The sequence below is a fragment of the Myxozyma melibiosi genome (assembly GCF_037950935.1).
Source record: "Myxozyma melibiosi strain Phaff 52-87 chromosome Unknown BZA70scaffold_12, whole genome shotgun sequence".
In the NCBI taxonomy this organism is placed as follows: Eukaryota; Fungi; Ascomycota; class Lipomycetes; order Lipomycetales; family Lipomycetaceae; genus Myxozyma; species Myxozyma melibiosi.
In genome coordinates this window covers 172,183-188,020 of record NW_027042926.1, presented here as the reverse complement: position 1 = coordinate 188,020, position 15,838 = coordinate 172,183, and the positions used below count along the sequence as shown (strand labels likewise).

Here is a 15,838-nt window from a genome sequence, read left to right as displayed (position 1 = left end):
TTGCGGCTACAGGATTGTGGAAGGAAGCAGAATTAGACCCCTTCAGCCATCTCGATTCTTTCTTACACATCTCTCTTCATTACACGACCATGAGTATGACTCTTTGCAACGGACTCTGCGCCTCCGGTATCTAGATTCATATTCTATAAAAGTTGCTGAACGCAGAGCAAAGAAAGAACGACTGAGACACTGCATCCTGATCTGCCAGATCATCTTTCGTTCGCATCATCATCGTTTTCTGCTTCTCTCGATCTAGCTGGCTATCTGAAAAAAGCAGGAAAGATCTTTGTATTTCCGAGTTTATTTGCGTTTTTGATTATCGCCTCCTTCTACTTGTCACTTCATAATGCTTGACCCTGAGCATTCCTCGACATCATCCGGCCAGGCCGCCGCCGCGCAGCCACCGCCATCAGGAATCCGCATCATGCGCCGCGAGACTCCGAATCCGAACGATGTGAGCAGCGAGGCTTCGTCTGCCTCGGGAACAAACGATTCGCAAGCGGCCCAGGATTCGTCAACTGCGACTAGTGTCGCCGGAGGTCCGGGATCGTCGTCGTCTACACCGTCCGCGTCGGGCTCGTCGGCAACCACTGGACCGGGCAGATTGGCTACTACATTAGAAGAGCGGGCCGCCGCGTATGAAGAAGCAAGGAGACGGATATTCAAAGATTTTGAGGAATCAGAAGGCGATAACGAGGACGGGGAGATCAACAAGTCCAAGCTGAGCGAGACAGACTCCGGTAACCTGTCTGTCGGATCCGGGCCTGAACCTGGACGGCGGGCAAACGAAGAGAAAGACGACGATGATGATCCCGATTTCTATCGACGTTCTATGTTTGTCCCTGTGGGTACCACGAATTACTACCAGTATTATGACAAAAATGGGCCATACAGTGCACCGCCCCATCAGCCAGGCCCCCACCCAGGCTACAACACACTGCCAACAGGCTATATGCCTTATCAGCAGAGAGGATTTACACCAGACCATCAGGCGATGCACGGCCCCGAACACTACATGAGAAATGATCAAAGCAGAGCCGGCATGAATGAGTACGGCATGCCACTACAGCCAAACCGGCCGCAACCGCAGATGCCGCCGCCCCAATTCGCAAACTACAAGCAACCGCCGCAGATGCAGATGCCGTACCCACAGTATCCTATGGGCACCGGATATGGCGACGAATATAGTCGAAGGAACTACGCCCATCAGCATTATGCAAAGACCCCTGCTGTGATGCCGACGCCGATGCCACAAGGACAAAGCTATCAGCGCGGAATGTACTCGTCGCTGCCGGTATCGCCAACGACGATGGGTGCTCCATACATGGCTCCCATGCCCCAATATCCGCCAGGGTACTACATGTCTCCGGCTTCGCGCATGCCAGTGCAGCAACCGATGTCGCCGGAGATGCAGATGCAGATGCAGATGCAGATGCAAACACAGATGCAGATGCAGCAAGTCCAGCAGATGAAGGCTGCTCAGATGCAACGGCCGGGCGCTCACTTCCAGCAGCACCAGATGATGAATGCAGACTACAATAACGGTGCGCGCTACGGAGTTGGTATGCCTCAGCAGCCGATGCCACGGCCAATGCCACTGGGGAAGCAACAGCCTGCGGTATATCAACAACACAAACAACACCCTCAACATCAGCAGCAACATCAACACCAGCAGCAGCAACAGCAACAGATGCTACAACAAATGCAGCAGCTCAATCTAAGACCGGGTCCAATGCCGCAGCACAACCTCCGACCACAGTTCCCAGCATACAACAAGCAGGCTCCAAGTCGAAGCCCGTCACAGCAGAGCAGTCCGGTGTCTACAGAGATGCGCAAGGCGCCAGAACCGAAACAGGAGGAGCCTGCCGCCCCAGAGAGCAGGACGTCTGAAACGGCGGCAGAGCAAAGGCTGCAGGAAGACTGAGCACTGCGACGAGCTCTTCGCAAATGTATATTAATAATTCATTACATAAACATAATTTAAGAAACTTTGCAGATCATCTGGCGCCGCACGCCAGGAACCTACGCACAAGACCGAGGCTGACCGGCCCTGAGCTCACATGTCTGCCGTATTTTCGCCATTTCTGACAGAGGAGAGATATTCGCTGCTTGCAGACCGAGATATCGCTGGATAGTACTGTGATCATTGACTACTCTCTGTTCTCCGTCGACTGTCTCCGTTCACCGCCCGAGTACAGCCAGTTCCTGACCGTTGCAGATCCCACGGCGATCTGCAGTTCCCTATTAAAGCCAGAAATTCATTCCGAACCTTCACCCGGCAGACCAGAACTGCTTTGTCACTTAGATGATACCTACTCCCGAACTCCGAGAAGAGGACGCAGACTGCAGAGATCACGTCGGAGTGGTCGCAGCTGGGCCTCAAGAACAAGATGGACTTAAACCTGGGCAGGCTCGCGACGTTGCAAGAAAGCGGACCCGTACCGGCTGTCTGACGTGTCGACGAAGGTCGGTAACACTCTTTCGTTGCTTAATATCAATCTCAGTTGCTGACCTAGTTCTTGCAGACGCGTGAAATGCGACGAAGCGCAGCCAAAATGCGCACGATGTGTAAAAGCCAACCGCGTATGCGAAGGCTACGTCAACACATCCTTTGATCCCGGCGCCTCGGATGCCGGCCAGGTCCCGCGTCAAATCTCATACGTGTGGTCCGCTCCAACTGGTGGTCAGGACGGGAACCGTTTACACTCCTCTTATGCGGTGCCCGAGTTTCGGCAGGTCGGTGTGCCGGCTGGAGTAGCTTATTCAAGCGCGGCACCTGGAGTCTGGACTGGTCAACAGGCGGTTCCGGCAGGAGCTAATGGCGGTCAATGTAAGATAAATTTGTTACCTGCTAATTTCCTCGAACAGTTAACTAACCTCTCTCTACTCGTAAGACGTACTGTCGCATATTACACTTCATGAAATGCCTCCCCAAGGCTCGGATGAAACGCAATTATCCCGCGCGCCCACGACGCAGGCAATCTTGCCACCGAACCTCACCTTCAGCGAGGAAATTGAAGCGTACCTTTCGGTCGACGACACTCTGATTCCTGGCTACATGGTTCCCTCACTGTTTGCTCCGCCTCCTTCCCATGCCGACGCTGACTCCGGCATCCGCACCACCGCTTTCCCTTACTACCTTGCGATGACCGAGTCTGTCGATCCAGCGACGTCTCTGGTGGGTTACAGGCCCAGTCCTACCCAGTCCCCTCTGATGCACCCGGCTCCCCAGAGAATGTTTAGTCACTTTGTCCACGTCGTTTCTTGCCAGATCAGTTTGTTTGAGCGGCACGTGCCAGATCCGGCCCGGTTGATACTGGTAGCCTCGCAGTCGACGAATAAAATGCACGAAACAAACATCTGGACCTATCAGGTGCCATTGATGGCACTTCAAACTCCAGCACTGCTTCATGCGATCCTGGCAGTGTCGGCATTACACATTGCTGGTTTGTCGACAGTGAAACTCGAGTCGGCGGCCGCGCACCAGCATGCCTCTTTGCTGCACTACCACCTTGGAATCCGCCGTCTATCCAAAGCGCTAAGAGAACGAAAGAACATGGGCTCACGACGAATCGGAACTACTCCCTCGGTAGCAAACGGCGACATGGGCATTTTCGCCGCAACTCTCGTGCTAGCTCACTACGAAATCACTACAGGAGAATATGACAAATGGGCGCGCCATCTGATGGGCGCAAGTAATCTCATCCGGGAATGGGATATCCCAGCGATCATTGCCGACCTAGCGATCTCGGACAGCGAGCTTGACCAGGCCGATCGCGCTGCCTCGGCTTCGGTATTCAGCAAGCTGACAGCGGAGGAGCGCGCGGCCGAGCAGGCAGCTCGTGCTCGGAGGAGCTATCTGCGACAGCGAAAGTCGGATGCGATACTGTTTATGGACTTGCTGTACTTTTATCTGCGGATGCAGATCATGCAGGCTATTGCGCTCGATACGGCTCCATATATCGAATCTGAGTTCTGGGATCAGATTCCGTCGCGGACGACGAACGACACGATCCGGCTGTACGATTCTTCGATGAAGTTGACGGTCCGGTTGCTGCATTTCATTGTGCGAGAGAGCAATCGGAAACGAAATAAGGGCGAGTCGAATTTCACCTTTGCGGTCTCCTGTCGCGAATGGGGAGAGCTCGATGCGCTGTATCTGGCGTTGGAGGAAGAGTTTTTGGAGACCCGGCATCCCGCGAACGGTGTGCCGCTAGCGGAAGCGGGTGCGTCGCTATTTGGACCGCCGCTGTGGTATCCCGAGATCCAAGACGGGGTCTTGCGCATGTATCTGGCGATGTGGCGGTTGTTTTTGGTGCGCAATAAGCCAGGGTCGACTACGTATCCTGCGATGACGGCGGGTTTGTCTAACGTGCGGGAGACAGCGCAGCAGGGGATGTTGTCGACTATGGTGATCTGTCGAACTGCCGAGGGTATCGTTATGTCAGGTGCTCCTCGACGGTCGGTTTCGGTGGACCAGCAGCAGCAGAGCAGTCAGACAGAGCAGGATCAGGACAGTCGGGACAGTTCACCCGGATTGCAGGACAGCAATCTGTCGCTGAGGTACGTGATTAGGAAAAACTCCCCGTCGTTAATGAGCGCGCCGGCGGTATCGGATCTCGAGGGGAAAGTAGGCCGGAGTCCGACGTCGGCTGCTGCGTGGGTGTGTATGTCGATGCCGTTGTTATATGCCGGTCCGCAGATCCAGGATAAGACGCAGCGAGCATGGCTGTGTGGTGTTTTGGAGGAAACGTACGTGGCTACGGGGTGGAAGACGGCGATGATTATACGAGAGGGGTTGGAGCATATATGGGCTCAGAAGTGCACGCCTGACTTTTGCGATCGGGTGCAGGCGCTGCAGGAGGAGAGGGATGAGGAGATAGAGAAAAGGATGGGGGCGGTTTGATTGGAGTTATAGATCCCTCGCTCGGAGTTATGAAATGTACTGTAGGGATTCAACAATAAAACAGCTTAAATAACAAATAAACAACAGATACTACAAATAGTTACTAACAAGAGTAATAACAGCTCCGCGGTGCCGATACTATCCGAGGGCAAGGGTCGGGACCATTTCGAGCAGGAATCAAATACCGAAAGGCTCTGCTGGCTCGCTCTCCGTCGTCTATCAACGCCCATCCGGCCCGCTTCTGCTCTTGATCCCGCACCTTCCCGCCGTATCTGCATAGACCGCTCTCATCTCTGCATCAACTCACTGACCCCTTCTTCACTTTGCGTCGCTGAAATCTGTAGGCCCGATGCCTGCAGACGACGACCCCATCGCCGGCTCGTCGCGCTCGGTGTCCGCGGACCTCGAGCCATCCCTCCCCAGCTCTCATCACACCGAACACGAACCCGTCCTCTTCGTCCGTGCTCTCTACGACTACGACTCCGACGAGCCCAATTCTCTCTCGTTCAAGGCCGGCGAGTACATCGCCGTCTGTCTCCAGCTCGACACCGGCTGGTGGGACGGCCAGATCGGCGACGGCGACGAGCGCAGGGGATGGTTCCCTAGTAACTTCACCGTGCCGGTTCCCGAGGACGAGATCCCTGAGGGCATGGTCGCGATGTGTAAGCTGGTAGAGGAGTTTGTGGACTCCGGGAGCGATGACAATGATCTAGTATACGACGACGATGACGACGAAGATGACGAAGAAGTGGACGACGACGACGAAGACGAAGACGACGACGACAAGTTCTCGGCCCGGGAGTCCTCCTCGAGAGAAACACCGACTCCGACGCAATCTAAAATGTTTTCGTTTGAGACCTTTCGAAAATCCTCCACTGATTCTTACTGGTTGCCACGGGTACGCGTTTGCTCTCCTTTCGAATCAGTTTAGCCGCAAAATCGTCCGCGAACGTATGCTAACTATCTGCACTCCTCAGCGCTCACCATCTACGGTCACAGCTTCTTCTATCCCGATAGTCAACGAGCCCAACGAAGTTCAAACATGGGACGACCTACAATCCCTCGCAATCGCGAGTCTCGACCGCTTGCTAGCTGCAATTAATGGCGGCCAAAAACGCGAATACAGCACGTGCGTTCACGACACCATCAACGCCCTTACAACCGTCATGACCGGCGCCGCGTTCCCTGGGTTCTTGATAGAAGACAACGACCCTATATTTGGCGAGCTGCATTCGCAAATCATGGACTCGCTAGGAAAATTGGTTGTCGCGGCAGAACAGGCCTCTCTGTCGCCTGAGACCACGCCTGCGGTATCTCCGGCGACAGATCTGCCTCCCACAAGTCCGAGGTCTTCGCCGTATGATTATGAATGCGAAGTTAGCTGCCAAAAGCTGCAAAGCGCGCTGGTCAAATTCATCTACCAGGCTCGTCTGACGCGCCCGACACCTGTACAAAACCAGCAACCCGAATTTATCGACAGCAGCGCCGTCGCTGGTGCAACCAGCGCCGCGAGTGATTTGGATTTTGCGTCGAATACTGACGCTGCAGATGGAAAGACCCCCATCAGCGCTGCATCGTCCTCGTCGCGAGCACCGAGCGTGACTTCATTACAGCTCGACGGATTCTGGGGCGCGTTCCGAAGTCGGCAGAATTCAGCAGCATCCGGCGGTAGCGCACCGACGGCGGCACTTGACGAGCAATTCCTCGGTACTGCCGAAGCGCAACACGCTGCGATAACGAACGTATTGCGGGATTTCGTAAAGTTTCTCGAAAAGCAGCCATACTCGCCGTCCTCGGACGAGGAGATTATGATTGAAAAGGCGATCAAGGCGGCCGAGTTTGTGAGGTCTTATCTGTCGCTTCTGGAATCTGCGGATTTGACACCGCTTCTGCAGCCATTATCGCCCACGGTCGCGGACTTTAAGACGTCGAAGCAGGCGCTGTATGACGCGATCGCGGGATTCTTGCTCGCGGCGCAGAATCTGACGCTGACGGACGAGCCTGCGGCGACGTTTGGACCGAGGCTTGAGAAATCTGTGCGGTCTACACGCGAGCTTGAGCGGGCGGTCCAGAGTATCACGTTCCCGTTGCAGTTTTTGGTTGAAGAGAAAGCGATGAGGGATCGCAAGAATTCGACGAATAGTGAGAGTACGGATAAGCTGTTTGATTTAACTGGTGGGTTTGACAGCGGCGGCATGCGAAGAACTAGCGCCGGAAGCCGACGGAATTCGTTTATGGATATCTTGATTGACGACGCTGGACGCGCCGGGGCAGGCGACAGTCTCAGCGCGGCGAACTTCCCAGTGACGAAGAGCGAGCGGAAGCTAGAGCAGTTTTTCGGAAACAAGGGGGTTCCAAAAGCGTACTCATTCACGCCGGCTGCGGGCGATCGACGCAAAGAAGATACACCTTGGTACCTGAAAAACGATTACGAAGACGAACTGGTGTACGACGCTCGAGGAGCGGTCAAAGGCGGAACTTTGACTGCGTTGCTGGAACGGTTGACGCGGCACGATTTTCTGGATACGTCGTTTAACTCGACGTTCCTGCTGACGTATCGCAGCTTTACAAACTCACGTACGCTGTTCGAGATGCTGATCAACAGGTTCACGATCCAGCCTCCAGAGAGTTTAACCGCCGAGCAACTGGAAGAGTGGGTGGAGAGGAAGCAGAAGCCGATTCGGCTGCGGGTGTTCAACATCATCAAGATCTGGATCGAGCAGTATTGGGTTGACGACGACTTTGACAGCGAAGAGGCGGAGATGTCTCGAGAAGTGCTGTCGTCGCTCGAAGGGTTCACAAAGCTGCTTATCCAGCAGCAATTTCCCGGCGCATCGACGCTCGCGAAAGCGGTCAGACAGAGACTAGGAGGCGGCGACGTGTCAGGCCTGCGCCGGCCGACGCAGATCTCGGTGAGCTTGAGCAACGCGCCCGCGCCAATTCTGCCGAAACGCAGTTCAAAGAAACTCAAGTTCTCGCACTTCCACGCGCTCGAGATTGCGCGCCAGCTGACGTTGATCGAGTTTGACCTGTTTAGCAGGATCAAGCCGTCAGAGTGTCTGGCGCGAACAAAGAGGACAGGGCATAAGCGGAGTGTGGGTGGAGCAAGCACGAGTTCGGGGAGCGGGGGTAGTGGAGAGGAGAATATTGCGGCGTTGATTCATTATTCGAATCAGTTGACTAATTATACCGCCCATCTGATTCTTTCGTACGCGGATGTGAAGAAGAGGGCGAATGTGATTAAGCATCTGATCAATGTGGCCGATGTACGTCTACTCCTTCTTCTTTCCTTTTTCTTTTTTGCAAATACTAACTGGACGACTGTAGCAATGCCGACAACTGCACAACTTCTCATCAATGACAGCAATCATCTCGAGCTTATACTCCGCCACGATCCACCGTCTGATCAAGACATGGGACATTCTTCCCCAAAAGTACCATGTCATGCTCGAGAATCTCTACCGGCTGATCGACTCGAGCCGCAACTTTGGCGAGTACCGCACGATGCTGCATCTGATCAGTCCGCCGTGCGTGCCGTTCTTTGGGGTGTATCTGACCGACCTGACGTTTATCGAGGACGGGAACACGAATAATCTCGTGCAGTCGATAAATAACGGAGACAACAGCAAGCAGCGAGCCGACGACGGAGGCGACAAAACGAGTAGCAGAGAACCGTCTTTGTCTGTTACCACCTCCCCCACCTCATCTTCTTCAGCAGCGGCAGCAACCTCGTCCCCTGCTCCACCAGCAGACCCAGTCCGGTCCGACATGATCAATTTCTCGAAACGCACGCGCGCGGCCGAAGTCATCCGCGAGATCCAGCAGTACCAATCTGTGCCGTACACGCTGCGGCCGGTCAGGGAGCTGCAGGATCTGTTGCAGGAGGGGCTGAGTAATTCGCAGAACCTCGAGCAGCTGTACAACACGTCGCTTGAGTACGAGCCGCGCGAGCGCGGGGATGATGATAAGCTTGCAAGGTTGTTGCAGGACAGTGGGTTCTTGTGAGCGAGGTGAGTTCTAGTGAGCGAGATGGGTTTTTGGGTATTTAGGTATTTACACGGATGTACATTAGGATGGTGTTTTGTATTTTTTATATTGTTTGGTACTTACTTTGTAAGGGATGGTGACGATGAATGTAAATATACTATTATAATACAATAGAAAGGCCGGTTGATCTCTAGGCCAAGTCTAAATAAAGCGATGCGCTTCCCCCATGTTATATATTTTTGTTTCTCCCTCACTCAAAGCCCAGCTTAAGCAGCAGGAGCAGCAGGACCCTCGATGAGGATCTTGACGCCCTGGCCCTTGAGCACGAGCTTGAACGCCTCCTCTGCCTCCTCGAACTTGACACGATGCGTGATGAGCTTCTTGACATCGACCTTTCCGCTCGCCACAAGCGCGACCGCGAGCTGGTAATCACCAGGTCCGTATCTGAACGAGCCGCGAGCGGTGATCTCCTTGACGGTGAACTCGGTGATCGGGAACGAGATCTCGGGCGCGCCCATGCCGGCCTGGACGTAGTTTCCGCCCTGCTTGAGCACGTGGATAGCGGTGTTGACAGACGCGCCGGCGCCGGAGGCGTCGATTGCGAAATCGGGTTGCTTGCCGCCGAGCATGGCGATGATCTTTGCGGCCGAGTCGGCGGCGGAGTCGCCTTTCTGGGGAACGTACGAGTGCGTTGCCGCGAGATCGAGCGCGAGATCGAGACGGGACTGGACGAGGTCGACGGCGACGACGGTTGTGGCGCCGAATGCCTTTGCGACGGCGCAGCAAAGAAGACCGACCGGGCCGGCGCCGAAGATGATTGCGGTCGAGCCGACCTGGACGTCAGCGAGCTTTGTGACGTGGACGGCGACGGAGAGGGGTTCGACGAGCGCGCCTTCCTCGAGGGAGACGTTGTCGGGGAGCTTGACGCAGAAGTCGTCGGGGAGGACGTAGTAGCGGCAAAGGGTGCCGTCGTAGGGGGGCGTGGCGGCGAACTTCATGTCTGCGCAGAGGTTGTACTTGCCGGCCTTGCAGTGGTCGCAGAAGCGGCAGGGCACGCCGGGCTCGAGGGCGACGCGGTCGCCGACCTTGAGGGAGGTGACCTCGGGGCCGACTTCGGCGACGATCCCGGCGGACTCGTGGCCGAGGACCATGGGGGCCTTGACGATGAAGCTGCCGATGGCGCCGTGGGTGTAGTAGTGGACATCAGAACCGCAGATGCCGGTCTGCTTGATTTCGATGCGGACGTCGCGGGGTGAGATCAGTTTTGGGATCGGCCGGTCCTCGAAGGAGACGTCGAGGACCTTTTGCATGACGAAGGAGGGGTTCTGGTAGGTTAGCGGGGAGAAGAAAGAGATTATGAGGAAGAAGAAGAAGACTTACAGCCATTGTGAATTGTGGTGAAGTTGAGAAGGAAAGTGGAGTGCGGAGGAGGCCAGCGGGCGTCGGGGCTCTTTAAGTGCGTCACTGCGGTGCCCCGCCGCCGCCTGTTTAGGCTAATTAGCCGCGGTTTGATCTTCGCCCACGACGCGTTGATTTTGTAAGTGAACTGACAGCGTAGAGAAAATGAGAATGATATGAGTAGCAGAACAATCAGTTTTTACTGTATTATAACAGCACAGCGAGCGAGTGGGCGGTGGTTGCGCATGAACTGCCCAAAACGGATGGGTTCCGCCCAAATTAGCCGGCTCCGAAGGATGGAACCAAAACAGGAAGTTGCGCCTTTGTCTTCACGTGATTATCTCCAGAGATCATTATCGCTCTTCCTCTTCTCCTTCACATCTTCCTCTTATTCTTCTTTGCATTACACATCTCACATCTACATCTACACCTCACGATGTCTCTCAGACGCGGAGTAGGTCTGGCTGCGTTCGACAACAGCCAGCGCGCAGCACAGCAATACTCAGACCTTGGCTCCTCCCTCCTCTCAGCTCACATCTCCGAGCTCTCAGACCAACTGAAGACGTTTCAATCCGCGCTCACCAAATTCGCCGAGTCTCATGCAAACGAAATCAGGTCCGACCCCGTCTTCCGCGCCGAGTTTGTAAAGATGTGCGCTGCGATCGGCGTCGACCCGCTCGCGTCCTCGGCCGCGAACAAGAAAGGCGGGTCGTTCTGGGCTGAGCTGCTGGGTAACGACGTCAACGATTTCTTCTTTGAGCTCGCGGTCAGGATCATTGAGCTCTGTCGACGGACGAGGGAGGAGAACGGGGGGTTGATGCTCGTTGACGACGTGCGCGCGAGGATAAACAGTCTCTCGCCCAACCGCCCGCCGGTGTCCCACGAAGACGTCGTGCGGGCGGTGGCCACGCTGGCGCCGCTCGGCCACGGATTCGAGATTGTCAAGCTTGCGAACCGGGAGTTTATCCGCAGCGTGCCGCAGGAGATGAGTAAGGACCAGGCGGTCGCGATCGAGGCTACGCAGGCGATGGGATACATCTCTGTGCCGATTTTGCGCGATAATCTGAATTGGGAGACGGCGCGGTGTATTACTGTTTTAGACGATCTTGTTGCTGCGGGATTGGTCTGGGTCGATGAGCAGGCGCGGCCGAGGGAGTACTGGACACCGTCGTGGATCAAGCAGGTGTGATGTCTCCTATGTTTATGTACAGGTTGATCTGTTATCTTGTTATGTGTAGACTTGTGGTTTGGCATGGTGCTTGGAGTTATTGATGGTTATGGAGTTTTGTTTATCCTACGATCTAGTTATAGCATCTACATATGGAATCAGCAAGTATTGGTATTAGTAATCCATTACATAACACGAGGTAAGCAGTTAAGCGAAAACTTCCCCGAGGTCCACTCCGAGCGATAAGAACGTTCTCGGCCGATACCACTCTATAAGCTGAGCCCCTCCTCCTCCTCCTCCTCCTCCATCTCGACATCAACTCACTTCCTGCACTCAATTGAACAAACAACATGTCGCTTCCTACTACAAAGCTTGGATCAAAGGGCCCTGAGGTGTGCGTCCTCGGTTTCGGCGCGATGGTATGTCCTCCCCTCCTACTTCTCCCGAGATCGACCACTGACTGTTGGCTGTGTCTAGGGAATCTCCGCTTACTACGAGACGCTGCTCAACGACGAGCAGGCCTTCGCCGTCCTTGACAAGGTCGTCGAATCCGGCGTCACTTTCCTCGACACCGCGCGCATCTACAACGACAACGAGCTCCTCATCGGACGCTGGTTCAAGGCCCGGCCGGGCGTGCGCGAGAAGCTCTTCCTCTGCACCAAGTTCGGCATCAAGACCGACGGATCGGGATTCCTTGCCTCGCCCGAGTACATCAAGCAGAGCTTGGACGAGTCCCTCGAGCGATTGGGCGTCGACTCCATCGATCTCTACTACCAGCACCGCATGGACCCCAACACCCCGGTCGAGACCGTGATGAAGACGCTCAAGGGCTTCGTCGAGGAGGGCAAGATCAAGTACATTGGACTGTCCGAGTGCTCCGCCGCCACCCTCAGACGCGCGTGCAAGATCCACCAGGTGACCGCCGTGCAGATCGAGTACTCGCCCTTCGCCGTCGAGGCCGAGAAGAACGGTCTGATCGAGGCCTGCGCCGAGCTCGGCGTCGGTGTCGTCGCCTACTCGCCTCTCGCGCGAGGCATGCTCACCGGCGCGCTCACCTCGCTCGCCGATCTTGGCCCCACCGACTGGCGCCTGTCGAACCCCCGCTTCCAGCCTGACACTTTCGCCGCGAACCTCAAGCTCGTCGAGGCGTTCAAGGCCATCGCGGAGAAGAAGGGCGCGACGCCCGGCCAGGTCTGTCTCGCGTGGATCATCTCGCAGGGGTACGTGCCTATCCCGGGAACCACCAAGATCGACCGTGTGGTTGAGAACGCGGGGTCGGCGACTTTGACCCTGACCGAGGAGGAGAAGAAGTCGATTCGCGAGTTTGTTGACGCCGCGGCCGATGCTGTCGCTGGTGATCGCTACCCCACCGACGGTGATCTCTACGCCGACACCCCGGAGTTGTAGTTTACCCAAAAGTGCATTCACGATTCTCATGTGATTAAAATTCTTTATTCATTCTTTATTTCTCAACTCTTGTACAAAACAAATTAAGCTATAGCATGCACATATCCAAAACTTCGTTTACTCCGCTTTTTCACCTCTAAACCCTTGCCAAAACCTCCTCCGTCTTCGTCTTGGCCAAGTGCGTAAGTCGCACCCGCACCGCGTTTCCATGCGCGTCAAGGCCCTCGACGTCCGCAAGTCTCACGACAGCCGGGCCGATGATCTCGAGACCCTTGGGCGTGAGCTCTTGGCTGGTCAGGTGCTTCATGAACGAGCCGGTGTTGACGCCCGAGTAGACGGTTGCGTAGCCGTAGGTTGGGAGAGTGTGGTTTGTTCCCTAAATATTCATTAGTAACTTCATTGAGAAAAGATCATTGAGAAAAGACTTACGGAAGAGTAGTCACCGCACGACTCCGGACTCCAAGCACCGACAAAGACAGATCCGGCATGCTGCACAAGATCGACGTACTTGGCCGCGTCCTCAATCTGCAAAATCAAGTGCTCGGGCGCGTACTTGTTGCTCAGCGCGATCGCGTCCTCGACCGTCTTGACGCTGAACGTGCGCGAGTGCGCGATCGCTCCACGCACAATGTCGACGCGCGGCAGACGCATGGCTTGCTCGTGCACCTCGTCCTCGATCTTTTGCAGCTCGGCTTCGGTCAGATCGACGGCGATCAGAATCACCTGCGAATCGACGCCGTGCTCGGCCTGCGACAGCAGGTCTGAGGCCACGAAAGCTGGGTTCGCGTACTTGTCGGCAACGACTAGAACCTCGGACGGGCCCGCTGGCATATCGATCGACACAAGCGCCGAGGTATCGTTCTGGACGAGCATCTTGGCCGCGGTCACAAACTGGTTTCCGGGACCGAGGATCTTGTTCACCTTCGGAACCGACTCGGTTCCATAGGCCATCGCCGCCACCGCCTGCGATCCACCGGCAAGCAGAATCATGCTAGCGCCGACCTTGTGCGCGACGTAGACAACCTCGGGCGTCAGCGTTCCGTCAGCCTTGGGAGGCGACGCGATGATGATGTTCTTGCACCCGGCCACCTGCGCGGGAACACCGAGCATCAGCGCCGTCGACGGCAGGATCGCGGTTCCGCCGGGAACGTACAGGCCGACGGTCTCGATCGGTCGCGCGAACCGGCTGCACACAACGCCCGGCTGCGTCTCGACAACGAGCGGCTCCTTCTCGAGTTGGCCGGCGTGGAACTTGCGCACGTTCTCGATCGACATGTCGATCGCCGCCTTGGTCTTCTCGTCCAGCGCCATCAGCTCGGCAGGGAACGGCGCTTTCAAAACAGGAGACTTAAGGTGCGCCTTCTCAAACTTGGCCGTGAACTCAAGCAGAGCGGCGTCACCGCGCGTGCGCACCGCCTCAACAATCGGAGTGACGAGGTTCATGATGTTTGCGTTCTTCTGAGCAGGACGGCGGAGCAGATCGTCGAGCGCCTTTGCCGACACATCAGCGACGTTATATCTCGTCAGTGCGATCCGGCCGTTGTCCTCCTTCTTCTCCTCCTCCACCTTCTTCTCCTCAGGCTTGGGCTCCTCCTTAGGCGCCCACTTCCCCTTCGCGTCTCCTTTCCGTCTCGTAATCTTCTTGCTCTTCGCATCAAGGTTGTTCTCGACATCCGTCCACGAGACGCCGTTCTGGACCGCCTTGGTCATGGCAAAGTACACCAGATCCGCGAGTTCCCACGCAATCTCGCTCTTGCTCTTCGCAGTCGTAAGCTCCTCGGCCTCCTCCATAATCTTCGCGTGCAACAGCTTCTCGTCCGTAAACAGCCGCTTGGTGTACGATCCCTCCGGCGCAGACTCCTTCCGGCTCACGAGCGTCTTCTCGAGCGCGCTGATCCCAGACACTGAACCAAAGCACGAAGCCGTCTCCTTGTGACAGAACCCGGCGCCGGACTGCTCAACCACGAACTTCAAGCAGTCGCTGTCGCAGTCGGCCGAGATCTTGAGCAGCTTCTGCACCGCACCAGAAGTCGCACCCTTAAACCAAAGCCCGCGCTTGCGCGACTGATACACGCCCGTCGACGTCGCGATCGCGTTCGCAACCGACTCGGCGGAGGAGTAAACGAGGCCGAGCGCGGTATCGCGGGCGTCGACGACGAGAGTCGAAAACAATCCGTCGGTCCGGTCAGACACAAGCTTGCTGACGACAACATCCGCAACCGACAGCTTTCCCGCCAGAGTCTCGAGTTCGGTGCTGAGCGACTCGGCAGGCACGACGACGACAGACGATGCCGGGAGCGCCTTGACGAGCTCGAGCTTGGGCGCCGAGAGCGCGACGTACAGCGTCTGCTTGTCTGAGAGCTTGGCTGTCTTAGCAGCGGCCTCGTCGACAAAGAGACCCGCAGCAGACTCGACCGCGCTCGCGGTGGCGGACGAGAGAATGATTCGCGACGCGGGGACACCTGCCGCGAGCAATTCGTCCGCGGCGGCAACGACGACGGCCTCGACGCCCGCATCAAGCAGCGCGATGGCCTCGTCGACAGACACGCCGCTCGGGAGGATTGCGTAGAACTCGACGGCGCCAAAGTTCTCTGCGACGAACGTCTTGACGGCCACGACGTCGGCGGAGGAAGCTACCCGCACGAAGGCAGCTCCGAGAACAGCGAGCCGCGATCCCGGTAGCGATTGCAGAGTCGCTGCTGTGTATTCAGGAACAACACTCATGTTTCTCGATGATGGAAATAATCTCAAAGAACAGAAGAGAACGAAGTAAACTGCTCTAATCTGCGTAAACCTGTTCCAAAAAGGTGTTTATGAGTATTACTGGGCCTATGACTGTTTCCTGATAGCGATGAGTCTGAGCTCGCAGGGAAAAATTATTTTTAAGGTTTCTGTCTCCCTGAATCTTGTTCCGGTCACGTGCTGCTGCTTCTGCATCTGGCGAAGTTGTCCGGACTTTTATAAGCAGCAAT

At 56.1% G+C, this 15,838-nt stretch overlaps 7 protein-coding genes across 7 annotated transcripts; 5 read left to right on the top strand and 2 right to left on the bottom strand.

Moving 5' to 3' along the window:
• Positions 1–208: 208 nt before the first annotated feature.
• On the top strand, positions 209–2,394 carry BZA70DRAFT_77207 (uncharacterized protein). The gene has a single exon (XM_064915390.1). It carries the CDS (start codon positions 347–349, stop codon positions 1,922–1,924), a length of 1,578 nt encoding a protein of 525 aa, XP_064766363.1. The 5' UTR covers positions 209–346; the 3' UTR covers positions 1,925–2,394.
• On the top strand, positions 2,116–4,992 carry BZA70DRAFT_77204 (fungal-specific transcription factor domain-containing protein). Its single transcript, XM_064915389.1, has 3 exons — positions 2,116–2,466; positions 2,526–2,830; positions 2,895–4,992. The coding sequence occupies exons 1-3, from the start codon at positions 2,306–2,308 to the stop codon at positions 4,904–4,906; spliced, it is 2,478 nt and encodes an 825-aa protein (XP_064766362.1). The 5' UTR covers positions 2,116–2,305; the 3' UTR covers positions 4,907–4,992.
• A 699-nt stretch (positions 4,993–5,691) lies between these two features.
• On the top strand, positions 5,692–9,070 carry BZA70DRAFT_283428 (ras guanine nucleotide exchange factor domain-containing protein). Its single transcript, XM_064913435.1, has 3 exons — positions 5,692–5,804; positions 5,884–8,172; positions 8,234–9,070. The coding sequence occupies exons 1-3, from the start codon at positions 5,748–5,750 to the stop codon at positions 8,909–8,911; spliced, it is 3,024 nt and encodes a 1,007-aa protein (XP_064766361.1). The 5' UTR covers positions 5,692–5,747; the 3' UTR covers positions 8,912–9,070.
• On the bottom strand, positions 9,071–10,312 carry BZA70DRAFT_307479 (xylitol dehydrogenase). The gene is made up of 2 exons (XM_064914833.1): positions 10,274–10,312; positions 9,071–10,218 (listed from the first exon to the last, which is right to left on the bottom strand). The coding sequence occupies exons 1-2, from the start codon at positions 10,277–10,279 to the stop codon at positions 9,160–9,162; spliced, it is 1,065 nt and encodes a 354-aa protein (XP_064766360.1). The 5' UTR covers positions 10,280–10,312; the 3' UTR covers positions 9,071–9,159.
• A 369-nt stretch (positions 10,313–10,681) lies between these two features.
• BZA70DRAFT_283426 (vacuolar-sorting protein SNF8) lies at positions 10,682–11,805 on the top strand. The gene has a single exon (XM_064913434.1). The coding sequence runs from the start codon at positions 10,728–10,730 to the stop codon at positions 11,478–11,480; it is 753 nt and encodes a 250-aa protein (XP_064766359.1). The 5' UTR covers positions 10,682–10,727; the 3' UTR covers positions 11,481–11,805.
• On the top strand, positions 11,693–12,898 carry BZA70DRAFT_283425 (aldo-keto reductase, putative). The gene is made up of 2 exons (XM_064913433.1): positions 11,693–11,878; positions 11,937–12,898. Exons 1-2 carry the CDS (start codon positions 11,810–11,812, stop codon positions 12,864–12,866), a joined length of 999 nt encoding a protein of 332 aa, XP_064766358.1. The 5' UTR covers positions 11,693–11,809; the 3' UTR covers positions 12,867–12,898.
• BZA70DRAFT_283424 (histidinol dehydrogenase-domain-containing protein) lies at positions 12,899–15,835 on the bottom strand. Its single transcript, XM_064913432.1, has 2 exons — positions 13,296–15,835; positions 12,899–13,242 (listed from the first exon to the last, which is right to left on the bottom strand). The coding sequence occupies exons 1-2, from the start codon at positions 15,588–15,590 to the stop codon at positions 13,003–13,005; spliced, it is 2,535 nt and encodes an 844-aa protein (XP_064766357.1). The 5' UTR covers positions 15,591–15,835; the 3' UTR covers positions 12,899–13,002.
• Positions 15,836–15,838: the final 3 nt, after the last annotated feature.